The sequence below is a fragment of the Mustela lutreola genome, chromosome 11 (genome assembly GCF_030435805.1).
Source record: "Mustela lutreola isolate mMusLut2 chromosome 11, mMusLut2.pri, whole genome shotgun sequence".
NCBI lineage: Eukaryota > Metazoa > Chordata > Mammalia > Carnivora > Mustelidae > Mustela > Mustela lutreola.
Genome location: NC_081300.1, coordinates 40,739,245 through 40,764,322, shown reverse-complemented (window position 1 = coordinate 40,764,322; position 25,078 = coordinate 40,739,245). Strand labels below are relative to the sequence as shown.

General features: G+C 37.7%; 1 protein-coding gene across 4 annotated transcripts in view; it reads right to left on the bottom strand.

Annotated features, from left to right (window-relative positions):
- Nucleotides 1–5,798: 5,798 nt before the first annotated feature.
- Nucleotides 5,799–25,078, bottom strand: part of DSC2 (desmocollin 2) — a 35,527-nt gene continuing 16,247 nt past the window's right edge. For 2 of the 4 annotated variants that reach the window (XM_059139812.1, XM_059139813.1), the window contains exons 7-17: nucleotides 24,869–25,035; nucleotides 21,411–21,545; nucleotides 20,973–21,158; nucleotides 18,805–19,061; nucleotides 18,541–18,683; nucleotides 13,193–13,420; nucleotides 10,758–10,994; nucleotides 10,277–10,401; nucleotides 8,651–8,908; nucleotides 7,945–7,990; nucleotides 7,723–7,858 (exon numbers count right to left, since the gene is read on the bottom strand). In XM_059139812.1, the coding sequence (XP_058995795.1) occupies nucleotides 7,955–7,990; nucleotides 8,651–8,908; nucleotides 10,277–10,401; nucleotides 10,758–10,994; nucleotides 13,193–13,420; nucleotides 18,541–18,683; nucleotides 18,805–19,061; nucleotides 20,973–21,158; nucleotides 21,411–21,545; nucleotides 24,869–25,035 (1,772 nt within the window). In that variant the 3' untranslated portion in view covers nucleotides 7,723–7,858; nucleotides 7,945–7,954. Of the gene's footprint in view, nucleotides 7,859–7,944; nucleotides 7,991–8,650; nucleotides 8,909–10,276; nucleotides 10,402–10,757; nucleotides 10,995–13,192; nucleotides 13,421–18,540; nucleotides 18,684–18,804; nucleotides 19,062–20,972; nucleotides 21,159–21,410; nucleotides 21,546–24,868; nucleotides 25,036–25,078 lie in introns of all 4 variants that reach the window. The other 2 variants (XM_059139811.1, XM_059139810.1) reach the window with 1 other exon arrangement.

The window sequence follows — 25,078 nt, the reverse complement described above, 5'->3', positions numbered from 1 at the left end:
TTATTGTTCAATATTTTAGTATATTACATACATTCGGATATTTAAATGAATTGGGGATTATACTGAACTGTAGGATTATTCTACTTTTTTGTTAACACTATATTTTATGCCCTTATTTAATTAGCCTTCAAAATAAAATGATTTCATGACATTCCCTTATCATCATTACCATAAAAATATCAGTAGCTACCATTTATTGATAAATTCAGGAGTGAAACACTAAGATAGAACTATATATCGATTTCTTCATTTATTCCTATTTTTTCCTATTTCTTCATTTATCCCCATTTTGTATGTAGGGAAGCTGAGGCTTCTGTGACTTTCCAAGTTTACCTAGTTAGTGAGAACAAAACTACAACTTGCATTCATGTCTTCCTGACTACAAGTCAGTACCTATGCTCATTTTATACATTACCCTCAATTGTTGTACACTGTATCACAATAACACATTATAAATCATTTACTTTCCTGTTATGGAACATTTGATTTAGTTCCAATTATCCACATATTTAATGCCACTGAGACAAACATTCTTGCATGTATATGGGATCTTTGTACCATTATCTATTTTTTTTAAATATTTTATTTATTTGACAGAGAGAAATCACAACTAGGCAGAGAGGCAGGCAGAGAGAGAGGAGGAAGCAGGCTCCCTGCAGAGCAGAGACTCTGATGCGGGGCTCAATTCCAGAACCCCGGGACCATGACCTGAGCCGAAGGCAGAGGCCCTAACCCACTGAGCCACCCAGGCACCCGTGTACCATTATCTTACTTCTTTAAGATAAATTCCTTTTATTGGATTTGACTGGTAATTTTGCACTGAAGCTAGTATGTTGACAACCATCCCCTGTCCTCCACCTCTGGCTTACTGAGCATCTCATTCCCTATGCGTTCCCCTCATGTTTTTGATTCCTAGAAGTTTTCCAACTGGCCCTCTCTCCATGGAAACACACCTTAAATTGAAAACTCTTGACTCTTCCTGCATATCCTTTTCCTGTTTCATAGGTCCCTCTGAACATCCTGGCCATGATGGTCACCCTACGAACATTACCTGTCACCCTACCTGATACGGCTTCCACACATCAGCAGAGTACGGCCAAACAGCTGTCACTTCATGGACAGAGTCACCAGATGCTCTTACTCTTGGCCTCTCTGCTCCTATTCGTCTCTGGAGATTTGACAATCCCAATTTATTTTTTGAATATACGCCATATAATTTGGATGCATCTTATTGGCTAGCCACATTTATGTAGCAAAATCAGTTAATTTTTATTGATTGTTTACTAACTGTCGTGATCCCACAATCATATCTTAAGATTATACCTCTGGTTCACCTCCACGTGGTGAGTAGGAAGGATGGAGTACAGTACATTCTGAAATCGTTCATTTACTGAAAGTACAGAATTTCACTAATTGTGTGTTTCAACTCTTTGGTACAATTCTAGCATTTAATGCATCCTATATGAAGAAGAAAACTGAAAATACCTGAGTGTCGTAAACCTCCAAGCCATCACATAGACCCAGTCAGTAAGTCCCTATCAATAGTTCTCAACCTTTAGAGGATGGACAAGTGGCCTGGGAAGCTTATTGAAAAGTGAAGGCTGCCATCCTTCCTCCCTGTCGTCCTTATGATTCTGATTCCACGGGGGAGTTTACTTGGACAAACACGACAGGTGATTGGATGCAGATGGTCTGCAAACCACACTCTAAAAAATAGTGCAAATATTTCAGGAAATTTGTTCTAATTTTTGTCAACTGCAATGAAACAATATTCTGCACTGTATTCTCTCCTGCATCCTAATATAACAACAACAACAACAAAAAGAGGCAGCTAGTAGAAACTCTACAGTTCTAAACTCTTAGCAATGTCCAGATTTCCTGCTGGGGCATGAGGGTACTGTCACAAAGGAGCTACAGTGGCACAAAATAGCCCCGGACTTTTCCTTTGCACCGTCACTACCCACAGAGGGCCACCAGTGAGACTCTTCTCCTTAGTCTCATATGTACCTAGAATTTAAAACATACCCAACAGGTTTGAAAGTAAAGAGTACGTCCCAAAGCCATGACACAGCAATACTCCTCTATAAAATAAGATCCGCGTCTTTTTTAATAAAATAAGCTCACAGTGTTCTACTTAGTATACTAGTTATATGCCAAGCACTAGTTTTCATTTCCTGTCTTGTCAACACTATTTCTTTGGTTTTATATGAGGACTCTATGCTGTGTGTTTAATTTAAAAATGCAGCTGGATGATGCATTTACCTGCTCTATTAAAAAAAAAAAGTGAAGCAGAAGTGACTTACACTGTTCTATAGCTATTGCGATAGTAAGGGACAGGGGAAGGTGAGGACAGAGGACCCACCTGGGAAGGAAAAATAGGATCTCACTAAGATTTCAGTTCTCAGACTGAAAGCCAGATCCAGGTCAGAGGAAATAAAAGAAGGCATATGGATGTTTCCCGAAAGCCAAAAACCCAGAAACATAGCTGACTGGTTATTTACTAACTTTGACCACCATTCACTGGGTGGGTCTGTTCCTTAAAACAGCAGAACAGATATCTCTGTCTTCTGCATTATTTTCAGGCCACATTACCAGCTCACAGTGTGGTAGAGTCACAGTCTCCCAAGGTTCAAAACTACAATTGTCTTTTTCTTTCCACTCTCAACTTCCTCCTGGCCATGCTCTTGAGCACCATGGTGTCCTGTTACAGAGTGATGTTCCACTCTAAGTCAGAGGAAGCTCTGAGATCTGCACTTTTCTTGCTTCTGGTTTCTCAAGATACTTTTTGAGTCAAGGCTTGACTCTCAAAATTTATAAATAATTAACTTGGATTTGGCAAACCCGTAAGAATCATTTCTTGAATTTCTAAGATATAAGTGTGTCTTAGTTGCTTTTCCTCAGGGACGGGAAGGTAGTTTGCCCTTTAGCAAAATTTTATTTTCACTAGTGTTAGAACATGCTGATGATGAGAAGATGGTCGCAAAAAAGATTTCAACAAACCTATGGAAAATCTACTGTTCTATATGCTGGGCACACAGTGATGAAGATGACAAGAACCTTTGAGGACTATGTTTCAGCATGGTGTAGCTAGTTCTGAGAAGGTCAGACAATTGTTGGAGGTAGGAGGTAGGAAGGAATGAGCTAAACTGAACCACAATGTAGACATGGGATCTGCCACTCTCATCACCACAGGGATTCCAAAACCTCACTTTCTAAGTAGTAAATGCGAATGTTTGATGTTCTAGGTATTCAATGCCCCAGCACTGAAAAAAGAATTCAATGCAGAATCTAAAATACATCACATCTCTAATAGAAAATTTATGTCAAGGGAAAGTTACGTAGCTTGCTAGGAATCAAATAACTTAATTTGTAATCTTCCTTTTGTTTTCCCTTTGTGACCTGGGCAATATAATTTGGCTCATCAGAATGCACTGATGGCCAGAGTTCAATGTGCATACAAATGGGAACACCTTCATCTTCGGTAACTTTTCCATATAATAACACACACACACACATGCATCCATGCACGCACACACACACACCCATGCACGTATGAATGCATACACACCTCTATAACTTCTAAGTGAAAATTTATAGCCATGTGCTCTAGGCACATAAATGTCATATGGCTAGAGGGAGATGGTTTTTGAACTCAATCTTTTTAAAAAGTTATATTTTTGTAAGAAAGAAATGGATAATGAGTAGAGATACTGCACAAAAAGGCCCAGTTAGGAGCAAGGCACAAGATAAGAGAATGGTGTGTGTGTTGGGGGAGGGGGTGGTTTATAGGAGAACTGGTATTAGAATGTGATATGCATTTCAAATTTATCCTCTAAAATCGCAGGCCCTTAGGCAGGAGTATGCCATGATGCTATTTGTTCTTTGACAGCAGGGAGAAGGATGGAAGAGGGAAGAGATTGGAGGCATAACCACTGTTGAGCTGAGTGAGGCCGAGTTGAGCTGGGATACTGGTGGGAGGAACATATGAAGAGGAATGGAGGACAACAGGTGGGGTCCTCATGTTCACGGACACTTAGCTTGGGAGTAGTGGAAACACAACTTCACTCACTAGAATAATAAAGTTCTTTTGCATCATCTGGAATTTTTTTTTAACTGTATTGTGTATTTACCACATGCCAGGTATCATGTGATGCATTTTCCAGGTATGGTATGGGACCATTCCAGGCATTGGACCATTCCAACGTCGGCTCAAAACTGTATCATATCTTGTCTTGCAGTAGAGTGGGTGGGTGGGGAGAATAGCTAATTCATCATGTACCTTCTCATGCCAGCACAGTCTTTATTAGGAAGGCCTTACATGGCTATACTGGGAAGGCATTAGATGACTGTATGCAATGAACTAACAGTGCTTCCCTCATTGAAGTAGCTCCATCCATTTCTTAGGGAAATCTCTCAAGGAGAAAATATCTGGTGACTAGAAATTGTATCTGCTTTTCATTTAAGTCTCAAGATTTATCACACTGATTTGTGGTTTATGGATAAGATGGAGCTTCCTGAATACCAAGAAGGAGAGACCTGGAAACATTTATAAGCCATCTAGTTCCCAAAAAGACCATCACAGGTAAAAGGCAGTTAGGCTTTTGGGAAAGATGAATGGGAACATCATGGCAAGATGTCAGCTGTAAGGTACAATGAGACTTGAGACCAAAGCTATGATTATCCCAACTAAGGCATTCCCTTCTCTTATGATAATAACAGCAGCTAATGTATATTGAGTGATCCTTCTGTGCCAATTCTTTTAACGAATTAACGCTTTTAACTCTGACAACAAAACTATGAAATGGACTCTTAAAAATCCTTGAAAATAAAGGTCATATAGTGGAGGAAACTAGACTCAAAGTTTAAATGACTTCTCAAAGTTTAATCCCACAGTTAGTAAGGGTGGTGGTGGGATTTGCATCAAGGCACTCTCTGGAGTCTTTGAACTTTCAGGGTTACTCTGAAGAAAGCCAACTGTCTTAAATTCCCCAGGCAAGCAATTGCTTGTCTCTGAGAAAAGCAACCTTTCCAGCTAGAAGAGAAGCCTAGGAAGGGCATGGCAGGAAGAATCTTAAGCATATATGACTTTCATACTGCTTTAGAATTAGTGCCCATTTTTCGTAGATATTCTGCTTTCCATCCAACTGGAACTAAATAGTTTCACAGTATTTCAGATTAGGCAATCCTTTGTAGATACTTCAGAAATCTTTGCAATATCTGTTCTGAACCATTGGATAGACAAGACTCAGTCATCAGGTAATCATTATGAAGAGACATATTCTCAACTGACAGAAATTCTAAAGTAAAGCAAAAACAAAACAGCTTTCAATTACTCTATTTTCTTAATTGATCATTGTTAGTATGAATTGGGTTGTACATGTGACGTATTTTAAATCATTTAGTGGGGCACCTGGGTGGCTCAGTCGGTTAAGCATCTGCCTTCAGCTCAGATCTGGATCCTAGCATCCTGGGATGGAGCCCAGCATCAGGCTCCCTGCTCGGCAGGGGCCTGCTTCTCCCTCTCCCACTCCCCCTGCTTATGTTCCCTCTCCCCCTGGGTCTCTCTCTTTCAAATAAATAAATAAAATCTTTTTTAAAAAATAAAATAAAAAATTAAATCATTTAGTATTATAGGAGAGTGCCTTTTAGGTGGACAACTCTATATGAATTTCATGCTTAAAAACTATTTTTTATTCAAATATCTTATAGTCGCCCTAGGAAAGGAGTTATACTATTATCCCCCATTTTATGATGAAATTTAAAAAAACAAACCAAAACACGGACACAGAGAAACCATGTAACTTAAACAATATCCCATAGCATGACAACCTTTAGAATAGCAAAATTATGTACATGTAGTGATGACAATGGACCAATGATCTCTCCACATCAAACGAATATTCTGAAAAATATAGAACACAATTCTAAAGAATAGACTCACTGCTCAAAGTAAGACAAATAAAATCTTATGAGGTCATATCGGGCACATGATTAACAAACTTACACTAATATTTTGAAACTACTTGATTTACTTTCTCATAACTAGCAATACACAACATTGTAGACAGGATTTATTTAAAATAACTTTGAGAAACAGTATTATTGACTGAACAATAATAAAACTATTAAAATGATAAAATTGACTATGGAATATTTACCTAGTGTTAATCTTTAAAAGTAATTGTTAGAAGCCAGACTTGTGAATTTAAGATAGGCACATTATTAACAATTGTTACTATCAAAAATACACTTAAAATGTTCATGTAGTTAGTACACATAGAAAATTCATTGAAATCAGCTGTGAAAACTGGCCTGGAATTTGGTTGGCTGTTCAGTTTAATTTTGTCTTATTGTTTCAAAATATACATAGTTTGGCCCACTCTACATTTGTTAAAAACTCTAATTTTAAAATATGAAAACAACAACAACAACAGCGACTTCTTAAACACATAGATAAGACTAGCCATTTCATCTAAAAAGTTATAAAATACTTACTCCTGGAGAGCTTTCACGATCCCTGTACCTCAAAGCTTATTTCAAAAACCGTCATTATTTCGCATTTAAAAACTATATCCTTGCATTGAAGATAGGAATTGTAAACACGCTATTATATACTAATTATCCACATTCTAATTTTAACATGCAACAGGTGTTGCATCTAATAAAAGCATGACTTACTTGTAGTTTCAAGGACAAAGTTAAAGTTCCTTTGTTGAGGAAATAACGAAGCAATGACCAAGATACTTGAAACAGTAACATCAGCATCACACTGATTTCAAGAAAAACAGAGACTAGTACACTTACATAAAACCATAAAACACAAACAGAATCACTCACTTTAGAAGAAAAGTGGCTTTTAAAAATATTTAGATTCTCCAACCCAAGTAGAAATTTAAAAAATAAAGAGAAAAGAAAGAGAGAGAGTGAGAGGGAGAGAGAGAAAGAAACACAGAGAGACCAAGGACCAAAACCCTGCAGAAGTAAAAACACATCCTTAAAGCAGTTTTTAAACTTAAACTTTGCTGTCAAGGTAGATTAACAGAGAAACGTAGATTCAGCACAGGATTTTATAGAGAGTAAAACAGAAACTAAACTCTACCAAAATGGAGTTGTATTACCAGTCAAGGCCTGGCTGGGACGCTCCCTTTGCATTAGAAAGAAAGGTAATGTTCTAAAAATAAAACATTATCAAGGATGCAATATACACACTTTACAATGTTTAGGAGAATAGCACTTTTCAAGCACTGTACAAACAACTAATTAATGTGAAAGCGAGTTCTCTACAATTTTCTATTAGGTTATCCTTTAAGTAGCGTATGACACACATTTGAACTCATTACATTCAATTGCACAATAAATTGGCTATTGTCATTAGACCCAAATGTAAACAATAACACTGACTTCTTTAATTTTTCTATCTGTAGGTCTCCTTGGGTAGAAGACAACTAATTAATAACTATGCAAAACTTGGGAGATTTGTATATGTATTTACAGCTTTTTTTCTGTAAATATGCATATGTTTAAAGAGATACCACTGGAATAAAGAGGGGAAAACCTGAAACAGCATATCCAATTTTTTAAAAAACATGGGCTGTAATGAAAATAGCACGGGTGGGAGGGAGATAAAGCCACTGGCTTTTGCAGACGTATCAGAACACACTCATCTCTTTATGCATGCTTCTGCTAGTGTCCTAAACTTGGGTTCCAAATGATCCAAAAACTCAAGCCCATCCTCTTCTTGTCGTTCACTGCAACAACCTATAGAACCAGCCACCGATCCTTTGCCTTCGTAGTTATACGTAAGGACATAGTCTTGAGCATGTCCATGCTTGTCATCCTGATTACACAGTTGCACCTTCTGCCAGGGGAGAAACACAATATATTTTATTATTATTATTTTAAACACCAAAACTTACTAACATAAAAATAATGGCTTTGATTTACCTTTCATTGTTTAATTTTTAATCAGAGTGTGTCCTCTAATGGATTCCTACATATAAAAAATGCACATGATTGGTCTATATCATAAATCATCTATAAATTCACTCTACAGCATGTCTCTAAAAACTCACATATGTGGCAGCACGTATACGAGGGTTCAGGTTAGGTGATCATTAGTTTCCCTTTCAAAATCATCTCATAAGTGAGATGCACCCATTAAACTGAACCCAAATTTAGGTGGGCTCAGATCTTTCCAGATAGGCTTAGGGACCATAAAGCTATAATTGCCTTGTACCACGCTTCTGTTTTCTAAGATAACGATTTGTCACATGGGAAATATTAACACAAAATCATAGAAAAAAATAATTTAAATATTGTACAGATAAGCTCTATATTTAAAAATAAACACATAAACTGGGATAACAATTCTTTTCTGTTGTTCTTATACCAAATAAATAGGACATTTCATATCTAATAACTAAGTATTAGATCTAACAGTATTTCTGTAAGAATGAAAAATGAAACAAACTGAGAGGTAAAGTAAATTTCCACTTAATACTCAGCATTACTAAATCAAAATTAGGAAAAACAACTTTACAATTAATAGATTAATAATTAACTGAAAACAAGGGTCAGGCCACTAAATTGAAATAATTTAGAAAGCTGAAAGGAAATTAAAATAAATTTGTAGGACACCGGGGAAACTCACTTCACCAAGACGAGGCTGAGTGTAATTATGCCACTCGGAGTAGGTATATCGGCAGTTGTCCACCTCCACCGGTCCTCCCCGGCAGGAATCCAGGGTGTGATGGTGCCCAGTTCCCCGGCACGAATCCATGGTCTGGTGTCCGCCTTTCACCATTTCAATGGTCTCCTGCCCTCCATTTTTCACTCCTGATCCCATGGTACCACAAATTCCCTGAGCCGAACAGCCCGCAGTATGCGTTGTGAAACCATTGGTGGAACACTGAAAGGCAAACAATTTGCATACAGAAGCGAACATGCAGATAATGCTCTACATTTTTGTGTTAGAAGGTAAGCTCCCTGAGGGCAAGAACTAATCTGTCTTGGCAATTCTGAGCACAGTGTCCAGTGCATCTGCAAATTCCAGATGTCAACTGGTCTACACCTTGAGACAAATCAGAAAGCTAACTGTATATTCCTTCTTAAAAACTTCTTAGAATACTGGGGTGCCTGGGTGGCTCAGTGGGTTAAAGCCTCTGCCTTCGGCTCAGGTCATGATCCCAGGGTCCTGGGATAGAGCCCAGCATCGGGCTCTCTGCCTCTCTGCCTGCTTGTGATCTCTGTTAAATAAATAAATAAATAAATACTTCTTAGAATACTGCACAAGCTCATTTCTTAAATCCTTCCAAAATCTCAAAGCTCAAAATCAGGATTCTGGCATCAACATCTCATGTGAATTTACCCTGCTTGGTTTAAATTCACTCATTCACCGAGAGGGACTAGACTAGACTAGAACAAGAAACAGAAACGGCGATCAGTATTTTTACGGTGTCTAATGTCGTTCCCCTCAACTAAAACAAAAATACAGAAAAAGGAGTTGCCATAAAAATCTTAGTTGCAATAATAAATCCTGTAATCTCAATAAAGAAAAATTAATCAGCAGGGAAAATAAGAACAAAGCAGCTCTGGGCACTAACTTTCTATGCTGTGTTTTTGTGGGAAACTCTTAAGTTTTATTTTTTTCCAATACCTTCCTAGATGTCAACGACTTTTGTTTTCTAAATCTTTCCTGTTCTTATCATCATTATGCTTTCCATAGAAAATTTATAAGTCCCTCATCTATGTACTAGGCTAGAAATCAAAGTTGGAGCTCTGTAGTCACTTGCTAGCATTGTCATTTCATGTTTGACCTCGGGCTTCTTTCTAACCCGTATTAGAACCAGAAAGACTCCATTAAAGTTCTTCCCACACTGATCAAAGCTCATAGTCATTTTATTGCTGTTGCCAGAAAAAAAATTAAAATAATTATGCTGATGATCTGTGAATAATTAAATGAAATATTTTTATAACACAACCAGCAGTTTCAATATATAAAAAAGACTGGACCTAAAGTTGAAGTCATGAAACATTTTAAGTAGAAATAATAATGAGATGCTAAAGAATTGTAACTCTTAAGTAATACTATATGCCCACATTGAAAGGCCACGTATCATCAAGAGAATCAACATCATTTATCTAGTCCATAGGACAGATGAAATTTTATATATTGTCAGTTACCTGATTTCAAAAGAACTTTTCTCAGAAAAGATAATTATAGTTGGTTAGGTCAATTTGTCCTTTGTACTTATTTTAAAAAGAACAAACTACTTACTATTTTGTCATCTCCTGGAGCTTCCGTGTTTGACACAATGAGGTTCTGCTGGGCTAAATCATCAGGAAATACTTTGGGCTGCTTAGCTGCCCCAGTACCCCCACAGACTAAGGTAAACAGGATACCTGGAGGATGAGAGAAGTTACTTCAGTTGATCATAAAACAATATGGAGTTATGAATTTAGGATGACTCACACAAAGTCAGTTTTCCAGAAAATATAAATATGGTGGCTTGTAGAGAAAGTCTGCTCTAAGCTGGTATGCCACAAAGACATGCTCACTGCCATGTTTCTGCACTGAATTTTATGTCTGTGATGCAATAACATGAGAACAGTGCTTTCAATAAATAAATTCAGTATGTTGTGTTAAGTAGAACTAGAACTATATACAAATGAACAGCTACAGGTAGCAGTGCTGATTCTAAGCATGTGTCTTTAAAGTTATCGCAAAGGCTGTTATTCAAGTTGGTAAAGGGACTTACAAAAGAGCAAGGCTATGCCCAACAATATGGCGAGGATGGCCCACTTTCCGAGTCTCACTTCTCCGTGGCCGATCCTCGGGTCTGTGCGAAGCGTGCAGTCATTTTCAGTAACACAGTCACATAACTTAACAGTTAGTGGAGTAATGAGCGACACACCATGTCTGTCTGTGACTCTGACAGGTACTTGATATGTTCCAAATGGAAGGTCCTCCTGAAAGAAAAGACGAGCAGCCGTATCTGAAAGAAAATAAAACCAAGTGATAGAGAATGTCACTAATTTCTTCTAGCGTTAGGATATTTGCCATATTTCCCGACAAATAGGCCTTCCTGATGGGAAGGCACAAAGGCTACAGGACTGAGAATGTAAATGGACTGATGAGTTCTCATCTACAGCAACGGTAAACATACTGCATATCCAAGTTTCTCTCTGCTGCCTCTTACATAAACATCCTTTGGCTTTTATAATAATATATTTTTCTGTCCATAAACAAACCCTTCTTATCACAAGAGGTGTTAAAGCACTCATATCTTCAAAAATTTTTAATATCACCATTCAGTGCAATTTTCTTATATACATGGTTTTTCAGAGAACAGTAATCTGAAATTCTGGATGTTTCCCTTTATTCTGTTCTCATATATTGTGCCAAACAGATATAAAGTTGTGACTCACTGTCAGAGACTGATTCTGACAGCTTTGAACATGGCTGACCTTGAACACACTGGTATGTGTGAGTTGTCTTGATGCTGTAGTGTCTCACAATCCTCTAGAACCCTGGGACCAACTGTACACTTTATAGTTCTGATGTATTTTTGGGGGGTAGAGAATATCCAGGTCAATATCCAATTCAGTCTTGGGTATAGATCCAAAATATATACCTATTCTGAATGTTGATGCCACATGCCCATTCTTAAGAAGAAACCTTCTCCATTTAACTGTCCCATTTATTATTAGGGTGTTTGAAGCTCTAAATATAAATTTGGGTGTTTGGGTAAAGGAATCAGTGGATAAGTCCATTTTAGAAGAAAGCATGGTTAACTTGGTGAGTCTATGTGTTAAAAATAAGAAGACTAACAAAACCAAAATTTACAATGTATAACGTGCCATGGTCTGATGCTTTCATTATCTTGTTTACTCCCCCAAATAATCCCATTTTACGTATAAGTAAATTAAGGCCCAAAGAGAATAAATAGCATGGTCATACATACATCACTAATAAACAGTGGAGCCAGCATTTAACCTAGTCTATTTGACTTCAAAGACTCATTGGAATATGTTCCTAACTTGGTGTTTCCCAGACTTTGGGGTTATTTCACAAATGAGTAGAACTTAAAAGCAACAAAATTTTGATCGACATAAGCCTTCCAATGTTTTACTGTACAAAGCAGGAATATTAAACAGAAATACTGGGGTGCCTGGGTGGCTCAGCCCATTAAGTGGCTGCCTTCAGCTCAGGTCATTATCCCAGGGTCCTGGGATTGAGCCCCGCATCGGGCTTCCTGCTTCTCCCTCTCCGACTCCCCCTACTTGTGTTCCCTCTCTCAATGGCTGTCTCTCTGTCAAATAAATACATAAATAAACATCTTTAAAAAAAATTACTACCTCCTTTCACATGATCTAAAAGGAAATGATGTTATGACATCAAATCAGTAGAATGGAGAAAATCTAAAAGTAAGGTTAGTTCTTCCCGAGAAAGAACAGTTGATAACCTTACACACACACACACACACACACACACACACACACACACACAAAGGAATATTATTAAAAAGACTGAAAATGGTGGCGCCTGGGTGGCTCAGTGGGTTAAGCCACTGCCTTCGGCTCAGGTCATGATCTCAGGGTCCTGGGATCGAGCCCCGCATCGGGCTCTCTGCTCGGCAGGGAGCCTGCTTCCTCCTCTCTCTCTCTGCCTGCCTCTCTGCCTGCTTGTGATCTCTCTCTGTCAAATAAATAAATAAAATCTTAAAAAAAAAATAATAAAAAAAAATAAAAAGACTGAAAATGCTGTCAGTTCACAGAGCAGGATTCGGGGCACAGGGCCTTAACTTGTCACCACAGCTTCTACACATCCTTGTTTTCCTTTTCCCTTCCTGTTCCCCTTCTGTTGGGTTACAACTTTGTGTTCTAATTTGTCATAAAAGAAAATGGAGGAATATTCCTTGGAAGCATGGGGTTGGAATTCACATTCAAGGACACTTCAAAGGAAAAGCCCCTCAGGTTATAGCAGATCTCGAGTCGTGAAAGCTGAAGTGCTGGGCGACCAAGACTTCAGGGCCCCTGGGTAGTTCGGTTAGGAGACGAGGAACCCTCTGAGGAGTTCAGAGCTGAGAGAGGGCCTCGTCATTTTTGTCATTCCTGTCACCATAGATCCTCTCATGGCTAAAGTCAGAAGTACAGACTAAGAACTAAACTGGTATTAACAGCATTCACATACCGTTAATTTTTTTCAATCTCCACTTTCTTTCTATGTCTGAATCAGCATCGCTGTCCAAACTGAAGTCAAAGGGCGGGCCGTTCGCAGGCTCGTCGGGATCAACGGCAACGATATCCGCAGACGCCAGGACGGGTTTGCAGATTACTACTGTCCGTTTGGGTATCACAGGGCCATTATCGTTCACATCTTCAAGTATAATTCCCAGTGTTCCAGTACAGGTTCTCCCATCTAGAAAATTGGATACAAAAATATGAATTTTTTAATGTTCTGAGTTTTTATTAGGGAACTTGTACATCGAAAAAAATAGTTTTGTTTTTATTTTTTAAAGATTTTATTTAATTATTTGACAGAAATCACAAGTAGACAGAGAGGCAGGCAGAGAGAGGGGGAAGCAGGTTCCCTGCTGAGCAGAGAGCCTGGTGCGGGGCTCGATCCCAGAACCCTGGGATCATGACCTGAGCCGAAGGCAGAGGCTTTAACCCACTGAGCCACCCAGGCGCCCCTTGACTGACTTTTTTTTAAAGAAGAAAATATGACCGAGGGCGCTTCTGGTGTAGTTACAAGCACAGGGATATTTGAGAAGGTGGGAAAGCACAGTGTGTACAACCATGTTCTAGACAGAATGAGGGGGGAAGGCAGACTGGCTGGAACTGACACCACAGAGAAGAGCTAAGGGTCCCCAAAAGCCAACCTCAGGAGCCCGGAATTTCATATGCATATAGAAAGTGCATAACGTTTTGGAGCAGGGGAACCAAAAGGGAGAAGATACGCATTTGGAAGATGAGAACAAAACAGTACCTAGAAACGTTTGAAGGTAAAAAGACTCCAGAAGTAGAAAATCACTTGTAAACCAAACTAATCCCCATGGCTACAGCCTAAGGAAAACATCAATCTCTATGTCTAATAAAAATTTACTAAATAACTACTTTGTACAGGGCACCGTACTGGAAAATCTAGGGGATTCAAAGATGAAGGAGATGTGGGTCCAGGCCCCAAATCAGTAACACAGTTGTTTAGTCTGAAGCTAAACACAAATCAGGACATCTGCCTCTAGATCACTTCTTTCTGCTTCATCAGGAGGCCTTGGGACATCAGTGATGGACAAGAGGATAAACCCACCTATGCCACCTGCTGTCTGGGGCCGTGTCTTACATGAAGCTGCCAACCTGGAAAAGCTGAAGACCAGGCGCAGCCCTGGGCTCATTACCTGGACCAAGGCGACAGGCCCTGTGATACCTGCAGTGTCATCAAGGACAAGGAGACCTGAAAGGCGGGCCCCAGAAAAGGACAGGGGCACCTGGGTGGCTCAGTGGGTTAAAGCCTCTGCCTTCAGCTCAGGTCATGATCTCAGGGTCCTGGGATCGAACCCTGCATTGGGCTCTCTGCTCAGCAGGGAGCCTGCTTCCCCCTCTCTCTCTCTGCCTACCTCTCTGCCTACTTGTGATCTCTGTCTGTCAAATAAATAAATAAAATCTTAAAAAAAAGAAAAGAGAAGGACAAAGTGGCAGCAACTACAAGACTGCTATGGGGTAAAGTGGAGAGGAAGAAACCAAAAGGAGAAAGCAAACTGGACACCTCCCATGTAATATAAGCTTGCAAATCAAAATTCCAGAATGCGCAAGAGCGATGCTAAAAGGAAAACCAAAAAAAATCACTCAACTGAGGATTAATTTACTCTATGCAAGACATCTTTGAAACATGTATATTTAGTATCTTCAAAGACATTTAAAGAAAAGGGGGTAACTGTTTCAAGAGCAATGAAATTATAGCTTAAATTCCAGTAGAACTAAAACAACAACATTCCTTTAATAGGGATTCTACAAGAGAATAAATAGAATGGCAGGGAAGCACTATTTAGAGAGATAATTGCTGAAAATATCCCAGAATTAAAGAGAAGCAAGGATTTTTTAAAAATATATTCTGATGGCAGTGCTACATAAATAAAAATAAACTCACACCATAAACACTGTATTAAAACTATAAAATGCAACCCAGTGAGCCAAAAAAGTTGCCTAGACTTATTACCTACAAATGGACAATAATGAGATTGACAGTAGATAAAATTTGCCTCAGCAACATGAGATGCCAGAAGATAATGGAGTATGACCCCTCACAGTGCTGAGGGAAAGAAGGACCTACCTCAAAACTGTACATCAAGTCAAATGATCAAATCAAGCAGGAGAATGACATTGAAATATTTTTCAGAATAAAATGGGTAGGGTTTGTCCCCTAGACAACCACTTTGGAAGAACTAGTAAGGAATGTGCACCAGCAAGAAGAAAAGGGAACCAGGAGAGAAGGAATAAGATACAGGAAATAATGCAACAATCTCTCACTTTGGACAACTTAAAAAAAGAGAACGGAAAGGGAGACAAAGGAAGTGGGGAGATCTGTATTTTATCTACCTGTTATACTTTCCAGAGGGCAGAATAATTTCACCTCTCAAAAATCTCTTCTCTCTCTATGTGCTGTGTTCTAGCTCTCTCTGAAAACTGGGACTGAGGAATGTCTTGAACATTTCTTGACATTGGATCCACACACAGAGTTGAAAGCACATGGCTTCCTGGCTGAACCTGATTGACTGCATTGCCTTTAAAAATTGACCTCTACAATGTTTGCTCCTCCACTACTGTGCTAAATATCTGAACCTCACTTCCATTAAACATTTAGAGTTGTACAATACACTCCATTTTTGAGGCATTGTGATTTGTATCAGTGTACAATATTTAAACCGAAGATCTTAGACATCTAATTCACAGTGTTTCACAGCTCTGTTTTTCATGTTGACTAAATAAATAATGTTCTAATTCATTGGAATGTAGGCATGCAATGCTCACCTTCTAATATTAACACGGTTCTATATGAGTAAGTACTAATTCCAAATATGAAGTCATGGAAAGTGAACTACCCTTGGTTTCATGAGTTTTAAACATGGCACCCTCCTGTTCAATATTTCAAAAGTTTTGAAAGCACACTCCTCCCCAAAGCTGGAATAATCCAACAAAGATAAAAACCTAAGGGGCACCAAGGTGGCTCAGTGGGTTAAGCCGCTGACTTCAGCTCAGATTATTATCCCAGGGTCCTGGGATTGAGCCCCACATCGGGCTTTCTGCTTGGCGGAGAGCCTGCTTCTCCCTCTCCCTCTGCGGGCTGCTCTACCTACTTGTGCTCTCTCTCCACCTCTCTAGTAAATAAATAACATCTTTAAAAAAAAAAAAAAATCTAAAACTGAGCTATATAGAGGACACACCTGAGTGACACTACCAAGAGAGTTTGATCTGAGAAGACACTGAGAAGAAGAGAGAAATTGAACCCAAAGTTGAAGAAACAGCTGTATTCAGGACAGCAGAAGGTGGTACCAGAAAGCATATGGACCAGAGAGGAAAGTGTGAAAATATTTATACACAGATGCCTTGCAAGAGGGTTTCAGAAAGAGGAAGCAGGTGCCATAGAGAAGCAGGAGGATGGAAAGTGAGAATGGACGTAACGTCTGTGCTCACGAGACACCATCTTTCATCAGGAAACAGCTGGTAGGGTCCAAAGGAAAGTAGTCAGCACAGATTTTAGAAAAAGATAGAAACAGAAAAAGCAAAGAAGCAAACAAACAAAAAACCCCTTTGTATGATCTGAGTTCATAAAATAAATGGTAACATTCAGTCCCTACCCTCTTCAACAGAAATGAATGGGAAGGGGCCCCATGATGCATTTATTCTATTCCGCAAGGATGATTAGCTCATCTAAGCGCCATACAAATATTTGACCTCTCAATTATTTTATCTCCTCTGCAACAAAGGAGCATGTAGAATAAAATTATATCCCAAATCTCTTAATTCTGGACAATAAATTTATCTGATCTATCAACAAACCATTTGCCAAGCCCTATTAAAAATGTAAACAGAACAGATTTGATTTTCATGTTATTCTTCTTTTTCACCTGGCTTTGACCAAAAAGAATGTCCTGACTAAGGGACAAAGGAACCTGAGACCTTAAAGGAAAGTCTTTAATTAATCAAAGTTAAATTAATAATAACTACAACCTTACTGATTCAATCAATGGATAGGAACCATTTCTCATTCATTTAGATAGAACCGAAATACCTAAAACATCTTCCAAAATTGCTTCTAAACTCTAATGTTGTAAGCTATAGTGTAATAACATATGTTTGCTGTAGTTAGCATACTTAGTTTATGGAGGCACTGAAGTCAAATGTATGTCATGCACCAAATAGATCTCATACATAACCACTGTGGTCATATTCCTCTCCATTTTGTAGGACTCACAGAATATTTTATCTTTCATATGGTTTTATGGATTCACAGTGTTTGTCTTTCTAATTTTATAATATACCATTCATCATGATTATAATTATTTTTAAATAACGTTCCTTAGTCAGAATTTAATCCCTAAGTATACTGAGAGTTTCCTGTAAAAAGACAGAACAGTTTTCTAGGAATGCACTATCAGGCAACGAGCATGTTCTCTGTTGCAACGAATTCTCCTGCCAAAGTGAACATTTTAAAAGACACGACTAGATAAACTGAAGCTAATTTTACTAGAGTAACTTTCTCAATTTCAATTGTTTACTTTTAAAAAATTATCCTCTCCAGTATTTCTATTACTAAATTATTTTACAATTACATAAAACTGAGGGTGTTATTAGAAAGCAAACATGAGTTAATAAATTACAGCAAACTTTTCAACTGTTCTATATCTTCTGGGGAGAAATACATTTTGAGAATATATGCAGCTATGTCCACAAGAGCCAGACTGTGGAAGGAGCTGAGATGCCCTTCAACAGACGAATGGATAAAGATATGGTCCATATATATAATGGAATATTATGCAGCCACTAGAAAGGAGGAATACCCAACTTTTACATCAACATGGATGGGATTGGAAGAGATTATGCTGAGTGAAATAAGTCAAGCAGAGGAAGTCCATTATCATACGGTTTCACTTACTTGTGGAGCATAGAAATAACATGGAGGACATTACGGGAAGGGAAGGAAAAGTGACTTGGGAGAAATCGGAGGGGGAGATGAACTGAGAGACTGTGGACTCTGAGAAACAAACTGGAGATTTTAGAGGGGAGAAAGGTGCGGGGATGGCCGAGCCCAGTGGTGGGTATTAAGGAGGGCATGGATTGCATGGAGCACTGCGTGTGGTGCATAACAGTGAATCCTGGAACACTGCATCAAAAACTAGTGATGTATTTTATGGTAACTAATATAACACAAATAAATAAATATATATATACATATGTATGTATATATGCAGCTAATTGCAAATCTATGTTTTGGTTTAAAAACTGAGGATGTAAGTAGGGGGAAAGGTAAATAGTTCTTACCTTTGTCTGATGCAAGAATTGTGATATTATATATGCCACCTTGGACACTTTCCGCCTCTCTGTCCAGGTTTCTGAAAACTGTGATTGATCCTTCGTTTTCATTAATAGTGACCCATCCTTTTGGATCAGTTAATTTCTTATACCTGTTAGTAAAGATGAATTAAAGTAGCAAATCATATCGTAGGCAACATTATAATTCTGGCATCAAAACAAGTTATGAATCTTAAAAACATGGTAAATTTGGAGTTCATTAAAACAGGATACCTTATGCCACTGCTACTTCTTGTTTCGGGGTCATATGCTTTATATCCACGGCTCTTTGTTCCCACTGGCACATTTTCTTTAATTTGAACGGTTTGCACCAAAGGGCTACACTCAGGGCCCTCGTCCTGATTTTTTACATTAACAGTAACTGTCGCCGTGCTCATGATGGATTGTGAACTCGCCTCTTTAGAATACGGAGCTTCATTAACAACCCCAATCTGTAGATTCACCTGTTCTCTTTCTTCATAATTCAGTGGCTGCAAAACACAAGTGTGCTGAAAATCAGATCAAGACTTCCTGGTAATATTTGGCCATGCTAACTGGCATACATAACTAGTGTTGAGAACAGTCAGGAAACTATTAAATAGATACCCAGAAACCAGGTGGTGTTTGGAGGAGGGGAATCCAACCGATTCAGTATTTGGGTGGAACCCGAAAAACAAAACAAAAACTGTTCCTCAACTGTGAGTAATATCAGAGGTCCTGATAATGAATTCAAGAAGCATTTAATTAGGGGCGCCTGGGTGGCTCAGTGGGTTCAGCTCAGGTCATGATCCCAGGGTTCTGGGATGGAGTCCTGCATCGGGCTCTCTGCTAGGCAGGGAGCTTGCTTCCCCCTCTTTCTCTCTGCCTACTTGTGATTTTTCTCTTTCAAATAGACCAAATCTTAAAAAAAAAAAAAAAAAAGAAGAAGCATTTAATTAAAGTGTTTCAATGTTAACACTTGAGAGATTACTTGAGGAACTCGATACCCTAATCAATGGTTATTTACTACTTCATTCATTTGGGGACAGTTTACCCTATTCTTTAGATGAAGAAAATTATTGGTACCTTGTTTGGGGTAGAAAATGTGGGTCAAATTTATAAAACATTTTTCAGAGAGGACCGAGAAGAAAATAGAAAGTTCACGGACATTACACTTTCCTTTTTTTAGCTCTTCCATGCCAGTTACCTTTTTAAAGAACTGGTAGTACCAAATTTAATGGAAGGTTTTTATTTTTTCTTGCCTGATATGTAGCTATAATGAGAATATGTAAAGTCATTTCCTCCAAGACAGAGATTTTGTCAGGTCTTGGACTTCACAGAGATAAAATTGCTTCTTAGAATACTACGGATCCGGGCAGGGGTTGGATGAGGAAAGAGATATGGTCCAAAAGACCTTTTTTTTTGCTGTTTTGAAACAGAGAAATTAAACCACAAACTGCGGTTAATTTTCATCATTGTAAGAAAAAGGATTTGTCATTTTTGATTCACGCTTCCTGTGAATATGTACAAAAGAGAAAGTGCATGGACCCAAGATAGAATCATTTTCTAGTTAATGATGCAGCAGAAATAAGACTATGACTGTGTCCAAAGCAGGTGGCTTTAGGGGCTAACTGGCTCCTGAATTAGCAGGGAGGTCTTCTGAGATGTTGAAGAATAATACTAGAAGGGGGGCGCCTGGGTGGCTCAGTGTGTTAAGCCACTGCCTTCGGCTCAGGTCATGATCTCAGGATCCTGGGATGGAGTCCCACATCGGGCTCTCTGCTCAGCAGGGAGCCTGCTTCCCTTCCTCTCTCTCTGCCTGCCTCTCTGCCTACTTGTGATCTCTCTCTGTCAAATAAATAAATAAAATCTTTTAAAAAAAAAAGAATAATAGTAGAAGGATGTTTTGTAAGTATTTGGATCTCTGAATGCTTGAGGATTCCCATTCTCAACCGAGAAGGAAGCTAAGGTTGTAATGTATGCTAGATATAAATGAACCCATCTACAAATTCTGTCTCTATCAGTTTCACCAGGAATAACTCACCATTTGGGAAAATCATTAAGTGGAGGCTCCCTGAACCAGCTACAGAAAGAATGGGCTAGGAAAGTCTGGCACTGTCCCATAGACATCAAAGCTGTGCCAGGTTTTTAATTGTTAAGAGGTGTTGGTTACAAAGTAAATACTATTAAGACACACACACATGCACACACATAATATTATTTTAAATACCAGGACTTTATAAAAGGTGCTCCCAATTTGAATATACTCATCTCATTATAGATACAAAGAACATGGCATTTATATTTACCTATGTATCTATTTTATCCCTATAGTTACCACAGTTCTCTTTTCATTAAGCTCTAGAATGCTAATCTATGACATTATAAGCTGCAAATAAAAAAATTTACTAATTTATTCTTACCTTAACCACACACAGAACTCCTTCATTGGTTTTGGGGTCTGTTACTATTTTAAAATTCCCATTTTCATTGCCCTTTAAAATGGTATAATTCGCTCTCCAATTAGCAGTATTCATTAAGTCCTTATCCTCCACAGTAACACGTAAGATTTCCACATCAACTGTATTTTCTTCCACTGACGTCACATACTAAAACAATAAAAACAACAAAAAAGCGTTAGTTAGTTAGTAACTGTCACAAATAGAGCACTGTGGGAAATAGACTCAGTTCTAATTTCCAAGGACTACGTATACATGATTTTTAAGCCGTAAATCCAAATTACTGTCATGGGATTGGGGATACTGCATTTGAAATCACGGGGCAGGCATGGATGGAGTTAAGCATGTTTAGCAATTAACACTGGGTTGTACATTTTTCTTTTCCTACTATCATTTACTTACAGAAGTACGGGTAAAAGTTGGCAAGTTGTCATTTGCATCTCCAATATTTATGATGCAAGTTGAAGTTGTCTGCAAACCGAAATACTGACCACCCATGTCTTGTACTTTTATTTTTAACTGGTATTTATCAATTAGCTGAAAAGAAAGAATTTAAGCACTGAGAGGAAGCAACATTGTAAATGAAATCTTACTTTACACTCTGGAATTTTTCTTGCATTAAAAATTTAAGAAATACATTATTAAATTTCATAGTTTTCATGTACTGACAAAAGAATAGTTTCCTCACACCAGTAATTTTCTATTAATTTATGAAAATAGAGTAGTTTCTCAAATTTAAAGTGCTACTCTATATAGAATGTAGAAAAATTGGTTTTAGTTTACTCACCAGAAAGGGAAGATGTAGCTATAGCACATTTTAAATTGCCAAGCAGTTAATCAAAATCTTTATCTCCTATCCAAAGTACATTCTTAAGTTGAAAAATATACAGTAGTGACTCTTAAACCAGTCTTGAATAATACAGTAAAATAGCCTTCCATTACAAAGGCAAATTTTAAATATTTACATTTATAAGAAGATCTGGAACTATATATATTTTTTCCCTCTATGGGAAATGTAATCTGGTTCTTAGGGCTTTACATTCATCGGGGATGGTAGAAGGCTCAATGCCAGTTTTTTTTAAAAAATGTGTTTCTCCTCATAATGATTTCATTTATCTTAAGTATTGGGGCATGAAAGGATTAAAAGCAATTCTAATAATAATGCATTCTGGACAAATTTTAGAAGCCTTGGGTTCTTTTCCTAGCTCTGAAAATAACAAATGTAATCTCTCTGGCAGTTGGAAAAGTCTTTTTAGCTAGGTTTTCTCTCCTATAAAATTGATACTAATACCTTTCCTATATAACTCACCTCTTTTCATAAGACAAAATAATATGTAAAAAACCATCCTGCCCTTCTATCAAGAATGTTTACCCTTCTCCTAATTCTGTCACTTCTTAAGCTTTCTTGTCCTTTATGTCTTACCAAAAATAAAACTAAAATTTCTCTATCTCTATGTTTTTTACACACGATTTTCCTGATGTACTCTTCTCTCATAATCAATCACATATGCAGAGTTAAAAAATACTGGCCATATTTAAAAACTCATACTAGTGTACTTTCAAGGAGAGAATACATGTTTTGTTGGCAGTGAATTAAGATTTATTCAAAATAATCAACTGGCTGATAAAACAAGAAAGAAATTAAGTTTGGGACCTAAATATTAACTTGCGATATCTTCAGATGGAAGAAAAAACTGTGATGTTTAAAGAGCTTAAGGGGTTGAAAGGAACAGATGAAAGCTAGAATCCTGGCATCAGTAAGCATCTGCAGTGCATTTTTGGGTAAAAACACTCCAAGACTCCTTCACTAGTCCAATGTTCGCAACTGACTTATTAGAAGGAGCTACTTAAGACTTAATAAGAGGATTTGGTCTATAACCTGCTTCTCCTGAACACACTAATTCCATGAAGAATCTGCAATTTCTGGAGCTTTAACAGCAATTTATTCATTCATTTATTCTGCAAATGATACTGTATTCCTCACTGGCAAATACAGTAAAAACAAATGAATTTATAAATAAAATACAATTTTAATAAAATAAAATAAAATAAAATAAAACTTCACTTAGAAATGTCCGTGTAGGGGCTCCTGGGTGCTCAGTTGGTTAAGCAACTGCCTTCGGCTCAGATCATGATCCTGGAGTCCCAGGATCTAGTCCCACATCGGACTCCCTGCTCGGCAGGGAGTCTGCTTCTCCCTCTGACCTCTCCCTCTTATGCTCTCTCTCTCTCTCTCTCAAATAAATAATATCTTAAAAAAAAAAAAGAAATGTCCTTGTAGATGCAGTAAAAATGATTAATTTTACTAAATTTTATTAAATTTCAACCCATAGTCTAGTGAAGATGGGAGATATGCATAAAGCAGTTCTGCTACATCACATAATATGATGTCCTTCTCAAGGGAAGTACTTGTGTGATTATTTATGAACTGAACTAGCTATTGTTTTGGGGAGCTTAATTGCACAAAATCCCATTTTTACATGAAAGACATCTATCATTATTCAGACTAGTGTATTTGGAAGACATTATATCTTAATAAAGTGAATCTGTCACTCAAGGAAAACAATTATTTATTGTCAAATATTAGAGTTTCAAAAAAATGAGACTTCCAGAAAACTTTTGTCAACCACTGTGATATCAATGGAGGTAAGAAGGTGACATTTTTCCTATATTGCTTACTAAAATGTGTCAATCTATGGAAAATCTACATAATTCAGTAAAAAACGCTTTTCCAATTGGTCAACGCAGGATGTTAAGAAATTATACATGGATAAATTGTCCAGAATACAAGACAGACCAATGGATTTTAATATAACAAAGTATGAAAGCTCCTTCATAAGGCTTTAGAGTGCACACTGCAAAAAACATATTTATGAAACAAAACTTGTCAAGTTTTGGTGTAGTATCAATTGAGTACCCACAATGATCTAAAATCACTATTAAAATATTCCTCTCTTTTCTAACCTCCTATCATGTAGGATTTTCTTTATATACTTTAGCTAAAACTACATATTATAACAAACTGAATGCAGAAGGAGATATGAGAATCCACCAGTCTTATATTATGTCAGGTATTAAAGAGGCTTGGAAAAATGCATTATAATGTCATTCTCAGTAAATTGTTTACTGTTTTAGAAAATGTAATTGTTTTTTATAAAAATGTTATTTATGATAATATGTAATACACTTACGATTTTTAAATGAGTGAATAAATAAATATTTTAAACTTCTGTCAGCTTTAAATACTAATGAAATAAATATCAATAAATATAACCCATATAAACAAAAAATCTGTGGAATCTTCAATAATACTTAAGAGTGTAAAAGGTCCTGAGACCAGAAAATTTGAGGAAAAGTTCCACTTTTCATATTTGACACTTCCTGTTTTTATTCTGTAAAAATGTTAATATTAGGAAACTTGACTTTGTAAAGTGTACACTTCAAGGGAGAACAAATTAGTGGTTCAAAATTAGCACACTGCAAGGTTAATGACTTCCATCAGCATACTGAATAACTTTTCTAAAATGAGATTCATGGGGCGCCTGGGTGGCTCAGTGGGTTAAGCCTCTGCCTTCAGCTCAGGTCATGATCCCAGGGTCCTGGATTGAGCCCTGCATCAGACTCTCTGCTCAGGAGGGAGTGTGCTTCCCCCCCTCTCTCTGCCTGCCTCTCTGCCTACTTGTGATATCTTTCTGTGACAAATAAATAAATAAAATATTTTAAAAATAATAAAAATAAAATAAAATGAGATTCACAATATGCTTTTCACAAACACATCTATAGGTGCTATACAACATATATACAGGTACAATTCAATGGCAATGTGATAATCAGGCTTTGTCTGTCAATATTTAGGTCACCTCTCTGTCTAGCTGAGATGAGGACGTGGTGATAACGCCTGTAGTTGGATGCATGGAAAAGAGTGTGGGGTATGCTGGCAACTGCTCGATGATGGAGTACTTGAGACGCGTGTGCATCGTGTCAGGTTCATCTTTGTCCGTCGCACATACCTGTCCCACGGTAGAACCTACATATTGAGAAATCCTATTTAATTTCCAAAACTTTTACAT